This window comes from Lactuca serriola, chromosome 1, assembly GCF_051521515.1.
Source record: "Lactuca serriola cultivar US96UC23 chromosome 1, Lser_US96UC23_V15, whole genome shotgun sequence".
NCBI classification, from domain to species: domain Eukaryota; kingdom Viridiplantae; phylum Streptophyta; class Magnoliopsida; order Asterales; family Asteraceae; genus Lactuca; species Lactuca serriola.
Genome location: NC_136408.1, coordinates 245903147 through 245926908, shown reverse-complemented (window position 1 = coordinate 245926908; position 23762 = coordinate 245903147). Strand labels below are relative to the sequence as shown.

Here is a 23762-nt window from a genome sequence, read left to right as displayed (position 1 = left end):
TTACATATCAATGTACTTTCCATCGACTAAGGATCTAGTATGCATTCAAATGGGAACTCATAGAACTCACATACGCAATTAACTCAATTGGAATGGTACAAAAACAAAATAATGTCAACACGATAGGTTGTAAACCTCAAGTTGTGTGCTAGTGATGATCGATAAGGTTTATTCTTGATTTGTTCTTGAAACCTTTCAAGACCATTAAGACTCCCACTGACTCCTTGACATATAAGATTCTCTTGTCAAGAAACATTTCTTGACAAAGCAAATATTCAAGAGTTAGTGTAGTTCTTATCAAGACAAAACACTTCACAAATTGGTCCTAGTTGGTCTTTGTCTTATCCAAGACATCACAACTTACCAATTTCTAATGTGCAAGAATAAGAAAACTTTTCCAAATTCCACATTTGATGAGTGTTATAAACCTACTTAAGACTTGTCACTCAATGTCACAATCTTGGAGTATGACTCTAAGACTTGATATTGGAACGAAGTATGATTGACTCTTTGATTTAACCATTTCTACAATTCTCGATTCCTCTTCTTAGACATGCAATTGCACTAAGACTCACTTAGAGGATCAATTGAGACATGGTTCTTAATCATAAAGACTTATCATAAAACACAATAAAAGGTACTCTCCCTTCTTCTTAGAATAGAGAAACTTTTATCTTTCTGCCTACTTGATTCTTCTTTATTCGTTCTACTATTCATTGAAACTCTTTCAATCAACTTAGAATTATACTTAATCTTATAAGTATAATCATATTTACTAAACTTTAGTAAATCATGACGAATATCTTTGTCACTCTTGTGGTGGACTTGATCAATGCACAACCTAGTGTACTTGATCTCCTAGTCCTTCAATTGACACTTCGTCGAAGAATTAGTCTAAGTTTCCCAAATGTGAAAGTTTTTCATTCATCATACAATACACATTGCATGATTCCAAGTTTCTGTCCAATTGAAACTTGGGCGATGAGAAACTCTCCCTATTTGGTAAACTTTTGACATTTCCACAAATAACATAATTAAGAATCAAATCCATTATTGCTAATAATAGAAACATTCAAACATCAATTTTTCATACATGCCATTGCAAGGATAAATAAATAAGATAAAATCAAAATTCATTTTATTGCGGAAAAATTTTGTCCTTACAATCCAACTCAATTGAAAAACTATGTTATTACATATTTCTTAACAATCTATTCTAACTCCAAGTAGTAGCTCAAGAATCCAATCTTCAAGTAATGCGATCGAAATCCATTTCTTCACGATCAGATTCAGCTCACTTCTTCCCTTAAGCTTCCTCTCTTTTCTTCGATCCTACAAAACATCAAAATGCAATCTTATCACATCATGTATTAAGAATCTAGAATAGGAACTTAAAAGAGTTAGATAATGGATTTTACCTGAAGTAGAGCCAAACGTCTTGACTCTCCCATCTCTTAGATCTCTCAGGTAGTTAGGGCAGCTTCGTCTCCAATGCCCCTTCTCTTGGCAATAAAAGCAAATGGACTCCTTTGGCACAGCACATCGGACAATCACAGACTTAGTTCTTTCTGCACTTCCAATGTTGCCATTGTCCATTGAAGTTTGGGAGCTTGATTCACCAGACAAGTTTGCTTGATTAGCACGCCAAATCATTGCTGATTCAGCAGCTATAAGCAAATAGGTGAGATCAATAAGGGTCACGTCGTGATCCATTATATAGTACTCTCTAACGAACTCACTATATGATTCAGGAAGTGACTGAAGAACCCAGTCAGCAGCCAACTCGCTTGAAATCTCGACACCCAACATGCTTAACCTATCAATGTGTGACTTCATCTCTAAGACATGTGCACACACAGGTTTCCCATCTTCGTGTTTACTTGCCAAAAGGGCTTGAGTGAGCTTGAATTTTTCAAGCCTTTGAACTTGTGGGTCAGGGAGAACAATTGGAGGAGGTGGAGGAAGTGAAGCATGACTCTCATTTCCTTGATCGTATCTCGGAACGTCATCTTCATTTGGAAAACTTGTTCCATGGGATTTGCGAAGACCATTGTAAGATTCAGACATCTACAAAACGGGAGAAAATTCAAGTTATGTTGATTAGAATTCTTGATGTAACACCCAAATGAAACATCAAGCTAGGATCCAACACAATACTCTACAACCTAGAAGAGGGATGCCGTAATCTAGTTGCAGAATATTTGAAGGTAGGTAAATGACGATTTACCAATTTCCACCATGAAAAACGAAAAGGAAGATTAAGTTTTAAATGAATTGAAACTCCTAGATCTTTTGAGATTCATTGAACTTTTCAATGGCATGTTTAATCTCGATTATGCCCTACTATTTGTGACTAGGATGCCGAGGATCACAAACAAGGTGTGAATAACCATACGAATCACGTGGTGCACCCAATGCTACTATCACCTAATTAATGTGCCGATTAGCCACACACGCTCCATTGATCTATGACAAACATCGAGTCACCCTTTGCTACCAATGTCATCCCCAAATTATTGTGCCGGTTAACCACACACGCTCCACTAACGTTTGACAGGGGTACGAAGTGTAATTCTATGGATTAGCATACAATTTCACATTTTTCCTAAAGTAACTATGATTTGGGAATTTGAAAAAGCATTTAGTTACTTTGTACTCCATTATACTTATAATGGAAGGTTTATGTCCTATCCTACCCGTTCGGCTAACGACCCTCCACTAGTCAAGAGTGCGATGGGTAAGAGTGAATACCCATTCAATCGCCATTTTATAGGCAATTTCCTTAAACACCCCTTATAGACCAGCTTCATGAATGAGGCCTACTAACGGTAAGACTGACTGATTACTCATACATATATAATATTAGACTTTTAATGTTATATATAGTATATGGTGTATTTTACACTTTTAAAATACTAGGTGGTTTAATTTAGTAAAATTATACTTTTATTTTAATTAAATGTAAACCAAAACTTTATGGGTTTATTAAATCACTTTTAATTATACACTTTAATTAATTAATAAAACCATAAGGGTGTGATTCGAACTTTTCAAATTACTAGGGTTTTAGAATTTAACATTTCAAAGTTAAACTTTTAATCAACTTTTAAATTCCAAAACTTGAGGGCAAGTTTTGAAACATTTCAAAACATTAGGGTTTAACTTATTTAAATTTCATAAACAAAAACTTTTAAGTTCAAATTTAAACTATAAAACCTAAAGGGTGCAATTGAAACTTCTTCACATCACAAAGGATCAAATAACAAATAATATAAGTTAAACAATTAATTTATTCATTATCTATATTTGACCTAATCTCATTTTAGTCATCAGATAATTACCAAATAACTTTAAATAATCCATATTTATCACATAATCAACCAATATTTAAAAGATTTGAAATTATCTATTGATTTGGCAAGCATAATCACTAATTTAAGATAAAAATCGGATTTTTAACTTCAAAAACGAATTAAGCATCAAGTCCAAGTCAAAACTGCAGCCAAAACCCGAAAATCCCTCTGTCTGACCCCTGGACTCGCCGAGTCAGACAGACTCGCCGAGTCAGGTCGGGCAGAGGCCAAAAAACGTTTTTTTTTTCAGTAAATAAAACATATAAGCATCAAATACAACTGAAACCAATCAAGGCTCTGATACCACTGATGGGTTTTAGGCATAAGAACAGTCATATGTGCTCATACAAACCCTAATGCTTGGATCTAGGTTTCTCTATTATACATGCTTTGAATCCAAGACTAATAAACTTAGATCTAACATATTATAAACTGAATTAGGGTTTAGAGAATTACCTTTGATTGTTATATAGCAATAACAATCAATTCCTTGCTTGGATTGGCTTCAAAAGCTTAGTGCCTCAAATGTTGCACCTCTAATGGAGTCACAAACACCACTAAGCAACTTGGATGAAGAGGGAAGAGAGGAGAGGCACCAAAAACGGCTGGAAACCCTAATGGAAGTGTTGTCCACGTTTTTGGAGCCTAAGGGGTCCTTTATATACTTGTGTGGGCTGCTAGGGTTTCAGTCAAAACCTTAATGGACAGCTTAAACTCTAAGCAGCCCATGGAACCTTCTGGATAAGGCCATGGACGAAAATATGATGGGCTTCCATCATAATTTCATTCACCCCTTATTCCTTTAGTATTCCTTAGCCCAATAACTCAATTATCCAATAATTGCAGTCCAGTCCCCTGAGTTTAATTAATCTCTTTTAGCCACAAAATTAATTATCAATTAATTCTTGACTAATATTAATTAAACAATATGATTTCTCCTTTAATATATTATTCTCATAATATATTAATAAATCATATTTAAACCTCTTTCTCCTTAATTCATCCTACATATTGCTATGGTGAAGGCAACCCAAAAGGACCATGCTCATAATCGGGTCAAGTACATACCAAAATAGTTATGGACTTAGACACTAATCCAACAAACACGACGTGGCATCTTGCCACATCATGGGACGTGGTGTTCCAGTTTTTTATGTCTGATCGAGTAAATTCAAATGGCCACATCGTGGTGTCATTACCACGTAGTGGTGATTCTTTCCTTGCCTTTTCAATTCATTGTACTTACGCTCTTGTAGTAACTTCTCTATTTCTTGCAACTCATGTTCAACATCAAAATCTCCTTCTTGTAGCGCCATGTAACCCTTAGTTTCCTTTTCCTTCCATCCTCTAAGCTTCTTCTCCAAAATTTCATCAAACACGTCTACCGAGAAAGCCATATCATCACTTATTCTATAATGTTTTATTGCTCGATTAACCCCAAAAGTTAATGCTTCTTCTCCAACTCAAAGAGTGAGTTTATATTCTCTTATGTCAACTAAGGATCAGGCGGTGCTCAAAAAGGGCCTTCCAAGAATAATTGGTACTTGTTCGTCTTCCTCCATGTCTAAAAGAATGAAATCTGTGGGAAAAACAAACTTGTCTATTTTAATTAATAAGTATTCACAAATTCCTCTTGGAAAGGTCACCGTTTTGTTTGCTAAGTGGATGGCCATTCGGATTGGTCTTGGTTTTGGGAGGTCAAGTTTCTTGAAGAATAAATAAGGCATTAGGTTGATACTTGATCCCGAATCGGCTAGAGCGTGGCTTGTGTCTAGATTCCCGAATACGCACGAAAGTGCTAAACTACCTGGACCACCTATCCTTCTTTGGTAGCATGTTTAACATAGCACCGATCAGGTTTCATTTAGTACCAATTTAGATACCTCACCCATCTTCTTTCGGTTTGTTAGGAGGTCCTTAAGGAATTTTGCATACTTTGACATTTGAGCTAAGGCTTCATTGAAATGGATATTGATTTGAAGGGATTTGATGTGATCTAAGAACTTCTGGTAGTCTTCTGCATTTTTATCTTTCCTTGATCTACTGGGAAAAGAAGCAGTGGGAGGTATGGCTTAACAGGTTTAACAACTTTGTTTTCAGGTGCTTGCCACATCGTGGTGTTTTCACTATGTCGTGGTGACTGTTCAAAATCTTTTCTTCACGTGCTTCTCGCTTTTCCTGCTCATCATCTGGGTTATTGATGTTAATAGGAGTCAGATTGGTAACAATTTTCCCACTTCTAGTTGTAATGGCCTGGATGGGAGCTCCTTTCGGGTTTTGTTCAGTGTTTCCTGGAAGTGTGCCCGGTAGTCTTTCGTTGAATTTCTTTGATAGTTTCCCGATTTGTTGCTCAATGTTATTTATTGCAGCTTGCTGATTTCTAAGTACTGCTTTGGTATCTTCGTGTCTCTTCTGTGATGCAGCAACAAAACGAGCAAGCATGGTCTTGAAATCAAGTTTATTTTCGGGAGCTGGTTCCTCTTTTTTGGTAAAAGCCTCTTCCATTTTGTTCATACTTCTCTTCCTTGGTTTTCTTGTACGCATCATAAGGTAACCACTTCTTTTTGGGTCTTCTCCCGTCTTCATCATAATGATCACCGCTCAAATAGCAAGCTTGGGCCTTTCGGTTTCCATTTTCATCAAGATCAGAGTCTCTAGTTAAATGCGGCCCATTATAGTTTTCACACCCCACTCGTATGGCATGGATTGTTTGATCCATTTTAGTCTTCCTCTTATCCATTTTATGCAACATTGCTAAGACCTCCGCCATGTCATCCGAAGCAGAATTCACAGTTCCCCTAGTTACATCTTGTTGAGGGTTATGATAATCTCTTGAATGTTTGGAAAATTCCTTGATTAGCTCCTTGATCACGGTTGGTTCTTTCTTTGTGAGTGGCCCTTGAGAATCAAGGAGTTGCCTAATAGTGAAGTTTACCCCATCATAGAAAATCGAGACTTCTTGTTACACATTTAGATCATTTTAAGGACTATTTCTAAGAAACCCCTTATAATGCCCCCATGCCTCATACAGTGACTCCCCTGCTTGTTGCTCAAAATTCTCAATAACCTTCTTCAACTTGCAAACTTTTTAAGTTGGGCAAAACCGTTGTATGAACTCTTCACCTATCTGTGCCCATGTTGTTATTGTTCCTAGTGGGAGTGCCTTCAGCCAATCTTTTGTTGCACCCTTAAGAGTAACGGGGAGCATTCTTAGAAAACATGTCTCACATGGTTTGTTTGGTATGTTGAAGTAGTTGGCGATGTCATTAACCTCATCAATGTGCTTGTAGGCCTCCTCGTGGTCTTTCCCATAGAAGGGTATGTCTTTCAGTTCAGCAACAATGTAGCCTTTCAGTTCAAAGCTGGTTGTGTTGGGAATTGTGGGTTTCACAAGTCCCGGTCTGGTGTCTTCATGCATTCGTCTCTTGTATGCCTCCATTATCATGTTGGCAATGTCCTATTGGGTTTTGAGCATTCTAACACTCCTATGGTGTACATGCAACCCTATAAACCTTGGATCTATGTTTTCTCTATAATACATGCAAACAAGAACTTTCCAAGGCTTTAATCCTAACTAGCATATTATGAAGTTCTTATACTACAAAGTACTAGTTAGATGACATACCTTTTGATGTAGCTTGATGTCTTCAAGCTTTAAGAGCTTAGCCCCAATAGTGTGGAAGCCTCAAATGGAATCACAAATCACCAAAACACCTTGGAAGATTTTAGAGAATATGGATACTTGGTTCTCTCTAGTGAAATTGGCTAGCCCTTCTTAGTGTACCACACTAGTGCCAATTTCACCAACCAAGGACATCTTTATATAGTGTGGAGGATTAGGGTTAAACCCTAATACCCATGACCTTTCATTTCCTAGGATCCATGGGTTAAACACTCCATGGACTATCCATGAAAGCTTAGCCCAACCTAAATGAACTTGGCCCATTCCATATATATAAGAGTCCATATTTAATTAGTTCCTTTTGATCACTTAATTAATTATAAATTAATTCTTGATCAATACTAATTAAATAATATGATTCCATATTAATATATTAGAACTTATAATATATTAATATTAATCATAAACATACTATTCTCAAAAGATTATCCATATAAATTGTGTCGGTGAAGTGCAACCCAAATGGACCATGCCGGGTCGGGTCAAGTACATACCAAATATAGTTATGGACTTAGACATTAATCCAACAGTCTTCCACTTGGATAAGTCTAAAACTATTATTGCGTATGACTTCAAACCTAACTGGCAATCATAGCTCTCAAAAGCTTCTGTCAAACTCTGACCTTGTAGATGAACTCTGACCTTTGTCAGTGACTTGTCCATTAGATAAGGAATCATATATTCCTCCATTCTAGATATCATATGGACTGAGACATGGATTATAATTATTCTCTCTGTCCATTTGTTGTTTCCCGATTTCCGATTTATGATGACTGACTAATTGAACAAATCAAATCAGTCCTGGCCCGGCCGAGCACTTCCATTTGTCATCATCAAATCATCGAGGGGCCCACAGATATCGCTTTTATCCCGAAGGTAAAAGGAATGGATAAACTTCGACTCATATGGCTTGTTCTACTACTTGTTGAATCATACACAAAGACACGTTTTATAGCACCGAGTTACCAAATGCGTTTTCGTGTAATCAATGTACTATCAACTCATAGTAACAACTCATATCTCTAGGTTTCAATAATATAAGATATTATCGTCTCATGATCACTCGTGATAAAATCCATGAAGTGATTCCAATGAGCGCGGGTTGAATCCAATACTCAGAACTTATGAGCACTCATGAGTGTTGTAGCCCATTGTCCAACACCTTAGACCTCTACAAGCCAACCCATGACAGTCTTAATTCATATCTACTTCCAACATATGACCGACTGTGGATGGTTTGAATAACATAGTCATTCCAGAAGAATAACCCAGTTTATTCGGGAAGTCAAAACATGCAAAATGAAACACAAGAATAATTGAATCCAATATGGTATCAAAACCTATGAACATAAATAAAACACGTTTTATTTTTCACCATATGATTACACATTATTCATGTATACTATTTCAGCTATCAACCTTATTCTTGAATTTAAAACAATAGTAGTCCCATGCTCCAAGAATGTACACTATGTTTTCTAAACACTAGTCATGCCATACACCAAGTATGCATACTATGTTTGTCAATGATCTTTACTTTGTGAACTAGATCCATTGAACATAACTTCAATGATTCTCTTTTCACACTCCCAAATCCTTACTGCAAGTAAAAGAATTCCAAATTCATGTCATTTACTGACATATGTTAGATTCTAAACTTATATGCATTGATCCTCTTGTAATGATTATGCACAAAGTCAGAAAGATTTGACAACAATCATTATAGAGTATTCCAAAGGAGATCAGCTCCTTAGAAACATCCTTCTTGCATTAAGTTTCCTAATCTTAAACAGATCGAAAATTCTAACTTTGAAACATTTCCAGATTCCATTTTGACTATCACTTCTGAACAAGAGTTGCCTCCTTCCAGATTATGTCAATATGGTCCTTCCAGAATTATCACTATACTTCCAACTGTCCTTGAGCACCCAATCTTTGTTAAACCTTAGATTGTCCTCGACAATTGTTTAATCCTTTTAGTCATATCCAGTTCTAAACCTTTTCCCTTCTTAATGCCCCAGGCATTTGGAAAATTTTAGAAAGGATGAATATAGCACATGTAATCGATCCTATATCCGAAGCATATGGGAATCGATTCATGATGTCTCACATAAAGACTAAACCAGTCTTTTGCTATAACATTTCCATTTCAATTTCCCAAGTTCTCATAATTCTGATTATGAAAAGCGATGCCGTAATCATAATCGAATTTTAGAACGCAAATAATGGACCCATATATAGAATTTCCTTATGTTGAGCCATTCCAACATGAAATTCATATATATATATATATATATATATATATATATATATATATATATATATATATATATATATATATATATATATATATCCTTGACTAAATGATTAAAACCTCACGATCTAAGCTTATAGATTTGAGATGAAGTATAATTTCCTCTCCCTTAATTATAGCAAAACAACTCTTTCCCAATTGAAACTTTTTGTTTTCTATAATTAACATTGCTAACTTGCAATACTTATCATAATTATCATGCTCCCACTAACATGATGATTATTAGCATAACACTTATGCTCCCACTAGCTTTGATATGTACTCAGAAATCAGCTGACTTTCTTACCAAAGTTCAGATTTCTGATACTAGATTGTTTTGATAAGATTTTATCAAAATCATACACCTTCCCTTAGATAGCACACTTGTGTGTCTAAACAATTATGAAAAGGGATGCCGTAATCATAATGGTTAGACCTTTTTGCCACTTCTCACAAGTCCAGGTTAGTGTGCCGGTAAACCACACACGATCCACTAACGATTTTGAGAATGCAAATATCACAATTGCTATCTAGCTAAAATCTACTTAGTGAAAGTGTTTCCTCACCGTCATTTTCATGAATCGGAGAGAAACCTTATGACACTTAGATTTAATGGTGTATGTGTTCTTATCCATGTGAATTGTCAAAACCATAGTCACAAGACAAGGATAATGACAGATCCAAACTCATATGGACTGAACTCAATCTTAATTTCTTGCCACCTGGCAGCTCAAGGGCCTGCTATTGCTTCCAAGTTGTTGTGCAACACATTGAGAACTCTAAGAACTCATATGCAAAGCCAACTTTAACAGGAATGGGCACAGAATATGTCAACACGATAGGTTATAAACCTCAAGTCGTGTGCTAGTGAAGAACTTCAGGTTTTATTCTTGATTAGTTCTTGATACTTTCAAGACCTTTAAGACTCCCATTGTCCTCTTGACCTATAAGACTTTCTTGTCAGTTATTCAAGAGATAGTGTGGATTCTAACCAAGACAAACACTTCACACAATTGGCTTAAGTTGGTCTTTGTTTTATCCAAAACATCACAACTTACCAATTTCAAATGTACAAGAGTAGAAAACTTTTACTCTCTTACATTTGACAAGTGTTTTTAACCTTCTTTGAGACATGTCACTCAAGTTACAATCTTGGAGTATGACTCTAAGACTTGTATTGGAACGAAGTATGACTCATCTTCTTGATTTAACCATTTCACCAATTCAAGTTCCTCTTCTTAGTCATAAGAATGCACTAAGATTTCCTTAGAGAACTAATTGTGCTATGGTTTCTTAATCATTAAGATGATCACAAAACTGATACTAAAGTACTCTCCCATCTTTTCAGATTTGAGAAACTTTTATCCTTCTGCCTAATTTGATTCTTCTTATTCGCTCTGCCATACATTGGAACCTTTTCCAATGTCTCAAAATTACACTTAAGCTTGTAAGTATAACCATATTTACTAAGCTTTAGTAAATTATGACGAATAATGTTATCGATCTTTTGTGGTGGACTTGACCAGTGCACAAGAATGTGTACTCGATCCCTTAGTCCATTACTTGACTCACACATCCATGTGAACAAGTAATTATTCTTAATTTTCCAATTCTTGAAAATTCTCATTCATCATGCTATACAACTTGCATGATTCCAAGTTTCGGTCCAATTGAAACTTGGGTGATGAGAATCTTTTCTTATTTGGTAAATTTAGACATTACCACAAATGAAAGAATCAATTTCATATTTCCACTCTTGCTATTAATGGAATCATATAAGCAACAATTCTTCCTCAAATGCCATTGTAAGGATATTTTAAAACAAATAAAATCAAAATTTTCCTTTATTTTAAAACTATGCGGAAAAACTTATCCTTACAATCCATATGAAAACTTGTTGTTATCTATTCCTAAGCAATATCTCATAACTCCTAAGAAGTAGCTCAAGAATCCGATCTTCAAACTATGCGATAGAAATCCATCTACGCCATCAGATTCAGCATATTCTTTCTTTAAGTTTCTTCACTTTTCTTTGATTCTTAAAACATCACCATGTGACCCAGTCACATCATGTATCAAGAATCTCATAATAGAAACTTAACAGAGTTAGATAGTGGACTTTACCTGAAGTAGAGTCAAACTTATTGACTTTAACATCCTTAGGTAAATTTGGCAGCTTCGCAACCAATGCTCCCTTTCTTTGGCAATATAAACATATGGACCCTTTGATAATGGTACACGGGACTATCACAGACTTAGCTTTTCTCTTTACCATTTGGTCAACCGAGTTGACTATGGCCGATCCCTTTCCATTGGGAAGAGAATGCTTTACTAGATATCCAATGTCATCATTGTCAATGTCCATAAAGTTTTAGGAAGTTGATCTTATCAAAAATCATTAAGGGTCTTGTCATAGTCTATTTCATAGGTGTTCCAAAGGAACTCACTATGTGACTTAGAAAGTAGTTGAACCACCAACTTTCTCAAGACTTTGACACCCAACTCTCCCGGCTTATCAATATGTGACTACATCTCCAAGATGTGATCACACCTAGACCTTGCCTTGCCAATAGGGCTTGAGTGACCTTGAACTTGTGGATTAGGGAGAATAATTGGAGGAGGTGAAAGAAGTATGATTTCCATCGGACATCATCTTCATTTAGGAAAGCTTGTTTCAAGAGATTTGGGAAGATCATAAATGTCTAAACCAGACATCTTTTGGGAGATATTCAAGATAGTTGATCTTAAGTCCCTAATATGACACCCAATATGAAATATTAAGGCTAGGACCCAACAAACTATTTTATAACTTAGAAGAGGTATGCCGTAATCCAAGCTATAAAATATTTGAAGGTAGGCGAATGACGATTCACCAATTTCCACCAAGATAAACAAAATGTATTATTAGGTTTTTAATTGGTTTTGAAACTCCTAGATCTTTTGAGATTCATTGAATTGTTCAATGGCATGTTTCAATCTCGAGTGTGCCCTTCAGGTTTTGTGACTGGGATGCCGAGGATCACAAAACAAGGTGTGAAGTAACCATGCAAATTACTTGGTACCCTTAAGTGTTTACCCCTCAATCGATGTGTCGGTTAACCACACACGCTCCATCGATACTATGATAAACATTAAGTTACCCTTTTCCTACCTTGTTAAATACGAGTTAGTGTGCCGGTTAACCACACACGCTCCACTAACCGACTTAAACAAAGTGCAAAGTGTAATTTCATGGATTAGCACCTTATTCACATTTTCCTAAGTAACTAAGATTGGGTATTATTAAGAGTTTAGTTACTTAGTATTTATCATTAATACTTTTAATGAAGGGAGAATTATAGTCCTGTCAAACCCGTTCGGCTAACGACCCTCCACCAGTCAAGCAAGCGGTGGGTGAGAGTGGACACCCATTAAGTTGCCATTTTATAGGCAACAACCTTATACCCACCTTATAGACCGACTTCGTGAATGAGGCGTACTAGCGGTAAGACTGATTTTACTCTTATACATATATATATATATATATATATATATATATATATATATATATATATATATTATTAACTTATAATATTATAAAGTATAAGGGTTGAATTTTAACTCTTTAAAATTCTGAGGGCTAACTTGGAATTAAAGTATTCATAAGTGAAAACTTTTCAAATTCCAAAACTTGAGGGCAAGTTTTGAAACTATTCAAAACTAATTAATTCCATAACTTATGTGTTTAAAGTAGTTTTAATCCAAAAACTCTTCGAAGTTCCATAACTTGAGGACAAGTTATGGAAGACTTTAAACTAATAAAAGAATTAACTTTTCTTTATTTTATAACTTTTGGAATTAATTAAGGTTACATTTTTTTATTTTTTTATTATTTAATGAAGAGACTCTTGGTCCTCCATAACTTGAGGACAAATTATGGAGTCATAAAACCATTTAATTAGAACTAGACTCTTCATTTTTGTAACCTTTGCCAACTATTATGAGTTTTATGAAACTTAAATGTGACTTTTCATATAACTTGAGGACAAGTTACAAAAACACATTTTAGAATCAACTCTTAGATTAATTTGGATTGAAAACAACTATTTCACTCAACTTTTCTATTAATCTAAGCAACTCATAAGAACAAGATAATTCAAATCAAACTTTTTCATGTAATTAGTCTAAACCTTAAACTAATACAAAACACGAATCTATTGACAATTATCTTTGAAATTGGATTAGCATGAACATTACCACATCAAAAACAAGTTTATAAGTCCAAAAACATCTTAGGGTAATGTTCCTAGTCCAATTCCAACCAAAAAAGTCGAATTTATGCTGTCTGGGGGTCCAACTCGTCGAGTGCATGAACCAACTCGGCGAGTTGGATCGATTTGATCACTTTTTAGGCATGGACTCGCTGAGTCTGATGATCAGACAGCAACAACTTCGATTTTTTAAGCAGTTTTGCAAGTATAACAAGAAAACAAGCCTAGGCTCTGATACCACTATTGGGTTTTGAGCATTCTAACACTCCTATGGTGTACATGCAACCCTATAAACCTTGGATCTATGTTTTCTCTATAATACATGCAAATAAGAACTTTCCAATGCTTTAATCCTAACTAGCATATTATGAAGTTCTTATACTACAAAGTACTAGTTAGATGACATACCTTTTGATGTAGCTTGATGTCTTCAAGCTTGAAGAGCTTAGCCCCAATATTGTGGAAGCCTCAAATGGAATCACAAATCACCAAAACACCTTGGAAGATTTTAGAGAATATGGATACTTGGTTCTCTCTAGTGAAATTGGCTAGCCCTTCTTAGTGTACCACACTAGTGCCAATTTCACCAACCAAGGATATCTTTATATAGTGTGGAGGATTAGGGTTAAACCCTAATACCCATGACCTTTCATTTCCTAGGATCCATGGGTTAAACACTCCATGGACTATCCATGCAACCCAAATGGACCATGCCGGGTCGGGTCAAGTACATACCAAATATAGTTATGGACTTAGACATTAATCCAACATGTCCGTCATGTTGGCTTTTTCTGGCTTTTGGGTTCACTTACTTTGTCTGATTCTTGTTCTCTTTCTGGCTCGTAACCTGACTCCTTTTTCTTAGGAGTCTTCTCAAAACTTTCGAATTCACATTCTATAGTTCTTTTGCTTGATTCTCCGAGTTTGGTTGTCTTATTCTTATGGAATTCTGACTCAGGACCGTCAAACGATGTATGATTGGTAATTTTATCTACTAATTACCTAAATTACTATTTAATTAAGGAAAATGGGTTTTCTCTGGTTTTGAAAGACTAGAAACATAATTAACCAAACTATATACTTTTTGTGTTAATTATACAATTGTTAATAACAAACTATCTAATTTATTTCATTTTTTTCTTTTATTAAATTTAAATTATCGTTTTTAATAAATCTTAATTTATAATTTTGGTGATAACCTCATATTTGTTAATGGAAAAAACTCGAAACCAAAACAAAAGAATCGAAAAATACCGAAACCGAACAAAAAAAACTCATAAATCGAATCGAAAAAGGTGCATGGAAAGACTGAGATACGAGACCAAAAAAGACTGGTCTAAAAAAAAACAGATCGGGACCGGTCCAAAAAAAACCGGACCGTTCCGAGACCGACCTCCAAAAGACCGGACCGTTTCGTGACCGACCCAAGACTGGTCTGGGACCGCTAATGTGCAGCTCTAGTTTTAAGTGGATTAATGGGCTAATTTGTTGTACATTGGACTGGACTGGACTCATGAAAAGCTATTATTTGACCGATAAAACCAATAAATAAATGTATGTAAAAAAAATAATACTGCAATGTTTTTAATAGACAAATGAAAAATATGCAATCATTTTTCATTCATTAACTAAAACTTTAGTGAAATTCCAAGTAAAAATAGGCGTAATAATGTAATATACATCTTTTTAAATAACTTTTATATATATATATATATATATATATATATATATATATATATATATATATATATATATATATATATATATATATATAATCTTTATTAACTAAAATAAATAAATAATTATTTATTTTATATTAATGAATTATATGTAAAGTAATAATAAGTTATCATTATAAAACTTGATTAAAAAACTTTTTTTAATCATTATCTAATAATTACATTTTGATTAATAGTTAAAAAATGATTTCAATCATTAAGGTTGTTTTTCTAGTATAGAATGTTTTTTAGTAAGGGATAATGACATGAAAGGGTAACCAACTATAGTATTTCTATATATTTGGTCACTTAATTTTTTTTATACATATTTAACCCTTAAACTTGTTTTTTTTTTTTTTAAATATCACTATTACCTGCAATAACATGTAAACTTATTTTGGGGTTTTAATTCCACCTCCGACAGCTTTTCTGGTGGAAGCAAGCTCCGGCGACATTTCCGGTGTTTTTTACCTTCGGCTACATTTTTAATCTGAGTTTTATTGAAGGAATCGAACCCAAAAATCAGAAAAAGAACTCACAAAAAACACCCAACTGTGTGTTCTTGCTGTTTGTGTGTGAAATTTCAAATCTTGAAGAGGAAGATAAAGAACCCAAGAACTTAAACCTAGATTCTCTCTATCTTCGCTCTTTATCATTTGAAACACATCCAACGCACACATCATTGTTCTGCAAAAATTAGAAATCTCCGGATTCAAATGGGTTTTGAAATTGTTTAGGGTTTCTTGATGTTCGAGTTTCGGTTTGTGAAACGATTTTCCAAATTCGAGTTAGGGTTTCGATTGCATGTTGAAGATCCGCCTGTTCTTCAAGTTTTTTCCGCCACAGCAGATCTTGACTGTTGTACAATATTATCACCTCTGATTCAAACAAAAACTCAACACTTACCAACAGATTTACCATATTTAAAGACGAAGATTTGGATTTTTAAACGAGTGTACCAATCTAAAGATCAAAAGGGTCGTGTTAATCAAACCCAATTGGGGAAAACTCACTACAATCGATTAGTTATTGTTGTTGCTTTTTGAACTTATCAGGAACTTTACCCTTTTCTTTGCAGGGTTTTACTTTGTAGGGTTTTACAAACACACTAATGTAGCATACGAAATGTGAGTCTCCTTTCACAAGTATGAGTTTAACAGTTTCTACGTAAACAAATGTGATGAATCTGATATGGGATCTGAACATGGCCATACATGCTACGAAAGAAAAGAAACAAGATTTAAGAAACATTTTTTGAAATTATTTTTATGTGATTTAACAATGGAGAAGATTGAAACAAAAAACGGAAATGTCGCCGGAGAAGATAACCGAAGATGTCGTCGGAGCTTCCATCCATCGGAAAAGCCGCCGGAGGTGGAACTAAACCCCCCAAAATAGGTTTTACCTGCTATTGTAGGTAATAATAGTATGTTTTAAACAAAAAAAACAAGTTCAATGGTTAATAATCAACCAAAAAAAGTTAACTGACCAAATATATATAAAATATATAAAAGATATAGTTGATTTACCCTTTCAAGTCATTATCTATTTTAGTAAATAAGGGTATTTATTTAGCTAACTCCTTGTTTATAACAAGTTATGGACATTGTTTATAACAAGTTATGGACATTGTAAGCTTTTTGATGTGATTAAGTGGCTAAGTATTTATTCTAAGAATGAGTCCAAGCATGCTTAACACTTGTCTCATGAAGTTTTGAAGCATAGGTGTTGTACACCAAGCTATCTATATGTTTAATACTAGCCACAAAAGGCGCACTTTCTCGGACATCTGGCGAGTCATGACAACATGAAATGTGAAGCATTAACCCATCTAGAAACACATCAAAATATAGCAACCTATTGTGCTAGTTGGTCATTATCGAAAATCAAATTGTGGATTTAAGTTATTTGAGTTACAAGATCAAGAAAAATGCACACATCACAATACACTTTAAATGACCTTCAACTTGCTTGACCCATTTTAAACCCATTTCATGTTTGTCTACAGTTCCAACTTTACCCATTTGATATCAATACAATGAAAACCCAATTGTTTTAAATAACACAACAATTTGTGGTTTCAAGTCCATATAAATAACTCTTTGAAGGTTGAATCAATGGTTTATTTAAACACGAAATGATTTCACTCATTGCTTTTTAGGGTACTCCCTTGCTCCAAAAATGGTCGATCCAATTCTCACATTTGTACTTCCCATTTCAATCTACATAGATGACAAAATATTAGATTACATCTGTCACTTAAATAATTTCTACAGTGTCAAGATTATTTCCTGGAATTAGAAATTTCACTTACAGCTAGCTCAAAGTCGCTTGACATGCCCATTGATAATTCACATTGTTCTTCAGGTATTCCAAGGGCATTGCATACCTCACTTCTGCAGTTTGCTAATGTCTGAAAAATGCTTTGATTATGAGGACATGTGAGGAAAGAAAATATGTAAAAATATAAAGATAAGTGTTTAGAATCAATTTCACCTTGAAGTTCTCTGGAGTTGAAGTGTAATCTGGCATTCCGATTGTCATTAACCCACAAAACTCAAGGTTTGTGCAGTTTGAAGTAACATGTTTCACAAGCTCCAAGCACCCATTTGGGTCAACTCCAAATTTTGCTGCAAGGAGGGTATTTTGGTCTTTTAACAAATAAGGAAATAAAAGATAGTGAAGTTCTTTCAGTCTTGGAAGGAAGTAAGAATTTCATGAACGTCCATCCATTGGCAACCAAACATGCCATGGAATGGAATCTTGAATTCCAATTCGATCATGGACCAAACACCCTCTTTAATTAGTTGAAGATTTTCAAGAGATAATATTTGCAAATGGGGTTGAGGCATTGAAGTAATTAATGTCATGTTCACTCACATGTTTCTCCACTTGTATTAACCTGGACTAACACCTTCAAAGGTTTCCTTCCAATGTTCCCAATAACTCGATCAAGATTGTTTGCAATCTACAAAAAAAAAAATTGAAGAACAAATAACATATACTGATTCAAAAAGCCTGGTTAATACAATTTCTTAAGTATAACAAGGAATATTGGTTACCTTTTCATCATCTACAGTTTCCACCATGAACAGATTTGGTACTCCAGCTGCACATCAAATTATAGCAAGATCAAAATGTTAAACATGCTCCCACTATAAATAAGCAAAAAAAGAATTGAGAAATTGTAATTTTTTTCTCTTACTCGGCATCATGAATTCAAGTTTCCTAATTGCTACTGTGTTACAACCCTAAATGAGAGGCCTATAACACTTACTCAAGAGAGGTTTCACTTTGTTGCTCTGTAAATTCCCAATAAAGTGCCACTCAATGTCTTCAGGGAGCTGCAAATTTAATCAGATTTTTTGCTTTAGTATGTTCATCACTACCTAATAAAGGCAAATTACTTGTCCAGTAATCAAAACCCTAAATTTTTACAGTTTCGAAATTGCTGGGATTAAAATTAGATTAAAAGAAGATGATAACCTGAGGTGCTTTTTCGACGATTTCCTGGACGTAGTTTTCACCAAAATAACGGTGTCCGGCGTCATAGACTTCCTGCAGGAGTGAAACGGGTTTTGTTTTACTAACGGCGACGACTTTAATCCGATCAGGAACACGCGAGGATCTTTCAGCGGCTTGTTTGACGCGATGAAGAACTGACCTAAGAGCCGTCGCTGCAACGCCATCCATGGCGGAAGCTGCCATCGTCAGATACCCTCAGTGTTGATGTTCTTCCCGTCTTCTTTTTCTCTTTCATTTTCGTTTGAGTGAGATGAATTCAAAAGTGGGCCAAATAGACTATTTGAATTTTGAATGCACCCGACCATTTGAGACTTCATGATGGCCCATCCAGATCCAGCCCATCATAGGTCCAATAATATACTACTGTGTATAAGTTTTTTTTTTTTTTTTTTTTTGGCAAAAATAAGTTATCTTATTGAAATTTAACCTATAGTAAAATCGTAAAAATAGTTAATAGAAGTATATAAAGTAATCGATAAACTAATTTGATGTCATGGGGTCAAATTTGTAACCTATTCAGCATTCAATTAGCCTACAATCAAGAGTAAGTAGTCAAATGGGACTAGGAATGGGCACGAAACACTTGCAAATAGATTAAGGTCAAGCATCCCGAGAGGCTAATGACATGGTTATGGATGAGAGCTCAACATATTGATCGATGTCCGTGCGGCGTCCTGGGTCCTCCATGTATTATGTTTATCTCGGTAAATGGCCTTCCCTTATACGGATGTTAACCGGTTTTCGCATGGACTTAGGCTTGTCATCAATAACTCTAGACCATTTTTTGTCTAACCCACATGGTCCTCCTTCGAAGTTGGGCCTTCGACGAACACCAAGGTTTCCCGACTCTCCTCGGATCTCAGAATCACTTAACTTGCTGTGAGGCGGACTCGACACATGAATTCAACGGGTAGACAAGAACAACGCACTTAGGGCATATGACCCCCCCACCCCATTCAAGCAAACCAGACAACACGTCTTCATTCCTCAGCCAACATGGTTTCGACACATTTAGGGCATAATAAAATCAAAAACTAATTGTAACAACATAAATTTTCAAACCAAAATTTTCAACTTAAAAACACATTTTTCTCAATAATAAAATCACAAAATGTCACAATGTTAAATCATCAAATCTCATATCAAAAATTGTTCATATATCAAAACTTCAGGATCCTCTTGATCATAACTCAATCTCTGATGTGTGTACAATCAAGTCGGCGCCTTCCTGTGATCCTTAGAAGTACCTAAAACACATAACACGGTAAGCACAAAGCTTAGTGAGTTTCCCCAAAATACCACACACATCACATTAGCCACTCGAGGCTAACTCAATACGAACCTCTAGTCAATGTGCTCCAGTGGAGACCCTCTGGTCCCACAACTCGGGTGGACCCTCTGACCCTAACTCAATAAGTTCATAACAATAACCATAAACCACAAGGACAAAATGCAGAGTATCACAATACATATATAAGCACATAATACATCTCAGTCACACAAAGATACCACTCATGGTAAGTATAGTGAGAAGACTCACCTCGTAAGCTAGCAAGTAAAAGTCTCGTACTTAGAAATCTCGAACTAGCCTCCGCCTAATACATAGGATAATCATCTCTAATTAATACTCTATTTATACTCAAATACATCAAGGGTTTCTCTCTCTTTCTCTTGGAATGGGTAAAAGACCATTTTACCCCTCCATGGTCACCATTACTCATGTTGACCAAACCCTAAAGTCAACAGAATTCAAAATCGAGTCAGTCGGTCCAAGTTTGACCTGACTCACCGAGTGCACTCATGTGACTCGTCAAGTCCACTCGTCCCTCAGAAGTCTTCGTAAAGGTCCAGCTCGTCGAGTTAACCCCTAACTCGCTGAGTTATAGCATGGCCAGCTCATCGGGACAAAACCCTAACTGACTCGTCGAGTTGGCTCATCGACTCGGTGAGTCCATTCAGACTCATATCTTAAACAGATGATTTCAAGGCAGGAAACCCTCTCACACTCTAGATCTAAGCTCTCAAGGCTTGCTTATCACGTAAAGCCACAAGCTTTACATTCATGCATGGCACTTAGGGCTTGAAACGCCAAAAACATGCTCTATTAAGGGTTTTTCACTCAAGTATCCATTATGGTTGAATAAAGCAGGGATCTTTGGACTCTAGGGACCTCACAAGGTCCAGATCTGATGTCCAAATCTCTATATGTGCATAAAACACTCAAAATCCCAATATTAGATAGAAAAGAAGCCCTAAACTCCAATAATATGAGATCTACCCAAACTAATGAGAAAGGTACAAATTTTATACCTTTTACAGAAGCTCTTGGATGAATAACAACAGATCTAACAGCCTCCTCTTGTTCCTTTCTTGAAATCCTTCTCTTCTCTTCCAAAGATGCACCAAAATACTCAATATTAACTCACACCCTTTCTCTATTAGCTCAAAGGGCAATTAGGGTTTCTCTCAGTGAAGGCAAGTAGCTGATGAGCCGCAAATGAGGCTATAAGTGCCCTTAAATAGGCCCCAAACCCGGGAATTTAGGGTTTCTCTCCACAACGTCTACTCGGCGAGTCAACTCTCTGAATCGTCGAGTAGATCATTAATCCCACATGACACAACCCGACTCTACTCGACGAGTTGTACCACCAACTCATTGAATTGCTCCATAATCCACAAAATAAATAATTAAACAATATATCTGGAAGTCCGGATGTTACACTAATTTATAGGGTAATTTGTCAAATAGGGTCATATTATAGTCATAATGAAGGATGGAAAGCAATTAAAAACAATTTGTCACATATGGAGTATGAACTTGTTTGTCGTTTCTAAAAAACCATATGAACAGATTTTGATCATAATATACTATTGACGATTATAATATATAAATTACATGTTTTCAAATCTATATTTCACAAATAATCGATAAGAAAAACTAAATCATAGAATTACATATTATTTAAAAATGTTGTACACATGTCTAAACATATAGAATAAAAGTATACATATTAAAGTAATTAGTTTTGGTTCAAAAAGCTTTTAAACTGACTCCTAACTTTATCAAATAATTAAATATTCATCAAAATATTTATAGAAACATCATAATAAAAGACATGTATTAGTATAAGAGTATTTTTCATTGAATAGGTATCTGGTGTGTGTCCATATATATATATATATATATATATATATATATATATATATATATATATATATATATCCTAACATATAGAGATACAAGAAATCTTTTCTAATTATTCTAAATTATCTCTAATACCCCCCCCCCCCCCCTTCAAGCTGAGAGGTGGTGGACCAACACGAAGCTTGGCACGAAATTGCTCAAACAAGGGACACAGAAGACTATTCGTAAAGATGTCAATTGGTTGTAGATAAGTAGGGATATACCAAATGATCAATTTACCCAAAGTAATAAGCTCTAGAACAAAGTGATAATCGATGTCAATATGCTTGGCATGCTTGTGAGAGATAGGATTTTGACTAAGAAACAAGGCAGTCTTGTTGCCGCATAAAAGAGCGGGTTGTAACGTTTGTTCCATGTATCATTTATATTTTCTAAGTTCTAGGGTTTTGCAGTGGGACTCGACGAGTTGGAGAGCCCAACTCGACAAGTAGAGATCGATATTGGACAAGGGACTTAGGATCTACTCGAAGAGTTGGAAGGCCCCAACTCGACGAGTAGGCACTTTAAAGGAAAACACTAATTTTTCGGGTTTAGTACCCTATTTAAAGGACTTAACCATTTGAACTGGCCTCCTTACCAGCCTCCTTACTCAGAGAAACCATAGAACAGCCTCCCCTTCTTGTTCGTTGAAGTTTTGTGTGTTGTGGTGTGATTTTTGAAGGAAGTCTTGAAGAGAGAAGTAGCAATCTTGGAGGGTTGACCTTGGATCCTGAAACTCTACATCAAGGGCTGCATTTTGAAGGTATAAAGCCATAACCTTGACATGTAGTGTTTTAGATCTCATATTCTAGTAGTTAGGGCTTGTTTTGGAACTTTGGGTTGGATATCCCAAGATAAGAGGCTTCCGGAGGTTAGGAGTGCAGATTTGGCCTCTATAAGACCTCTAGAGGATTAAAGTTGCAAACTTTAATAGCCTCCATGTCCTATTCATGCATTATGTCCACAATGAAGGCTAAAATGGATCTTGGAGAGTATTTCACGCATGTTTGGACGTAAAGTTAGAAACTTTACGTGATTTGTCCACCCTTTGACATCAGATCTATGCCTTGGATCGATGGGATGAGAGTTTAAAGGCTTAATGAGTCAAGACCTTCCTCAAAGGAGCTAGGGTTTGAGTCTACGACATATTAGATGGTCTTTGGGGGTAAAGTTGGAAACTTTACCCTTCTAGACGTCTCTATGGTTACGGATCTGTTGTATGGAGTTTCAGATTTGACTGAAAAGGACCGATATGTTAAGACAAGGGTAAACTAGACGAGTTGCCCTGGCAACTCGGTGAGTTGGATCGAGTTTTCCCGTTTTCGGTCTGCAGAGTAAACTCGACGAGTTGGAATGGATTTTCCCCGTTTTCAGTATGACAAGTAACTTGACGAGTTGATGATAAAACTTGGCGAGTTGGTTAGGGTTTTCCCCGGTTTTCTGAACACTGAAGGGACTCGACAAGTGGCTAGATGCACTCGACGAGTTGGGTCAACATGGACTGTATAGGGAATGCTCTGGGGAATTCACTAAGCATTAGCTTATAATTTGTTGATTTTTTTCGGTACATCTGAGCCTAAGGGCAAGGGCAAGGCTTGATGGCACGACATGCACTCTTCGACATTTGATTTAATTGGACATGTTGGGTAGCATAGCGTAGCATTTTTGATGTATTGCGTCCATTGGGCTCGGTTAATAGTCCATGTTTTGTACTCCGGTTTGGGCCTATCCAACCGTGAGCTGATAGGGTCTAGTAT

The 23762-nt window shown here is 35.7% G+C and overlaps 1 protein-coding gene across 1 annotated transcript; it reads right to left on the bottom strand.

Annotated features, from left to right (window-relative positions):
• Positions 1-17252: 17252 nt before the first annotated feature.
• Positions 17253-19058, bottom strand: LOC145050348 (Putative pyridoxal phosphate-dependent enzyme, YBL036C type). The gene is made up of 7 exons (XM_078998614.1): positions 18783-19058; positions 18574-18640; positions 18359-18405; positions 18177-18264; positions 17793-17926; positions 17611-17709; positions 17253-17518 (listed from the first exon to the last, which is right to left on the bottom strand). The coding sequence occupies exons 1-7, from the start codon at positions 19002-19004 to the stop codon at positions 17444-17446; spliced, it is 732 nt and encodes a 243-aa protein (XP_078854740.1). The 5' UTR covers positions 19005-19058; the 3' UTR covers positions 17253-17443.
• Between the last annotated feature and the right edge of the window lie 4704 nt (positions 19059-23762).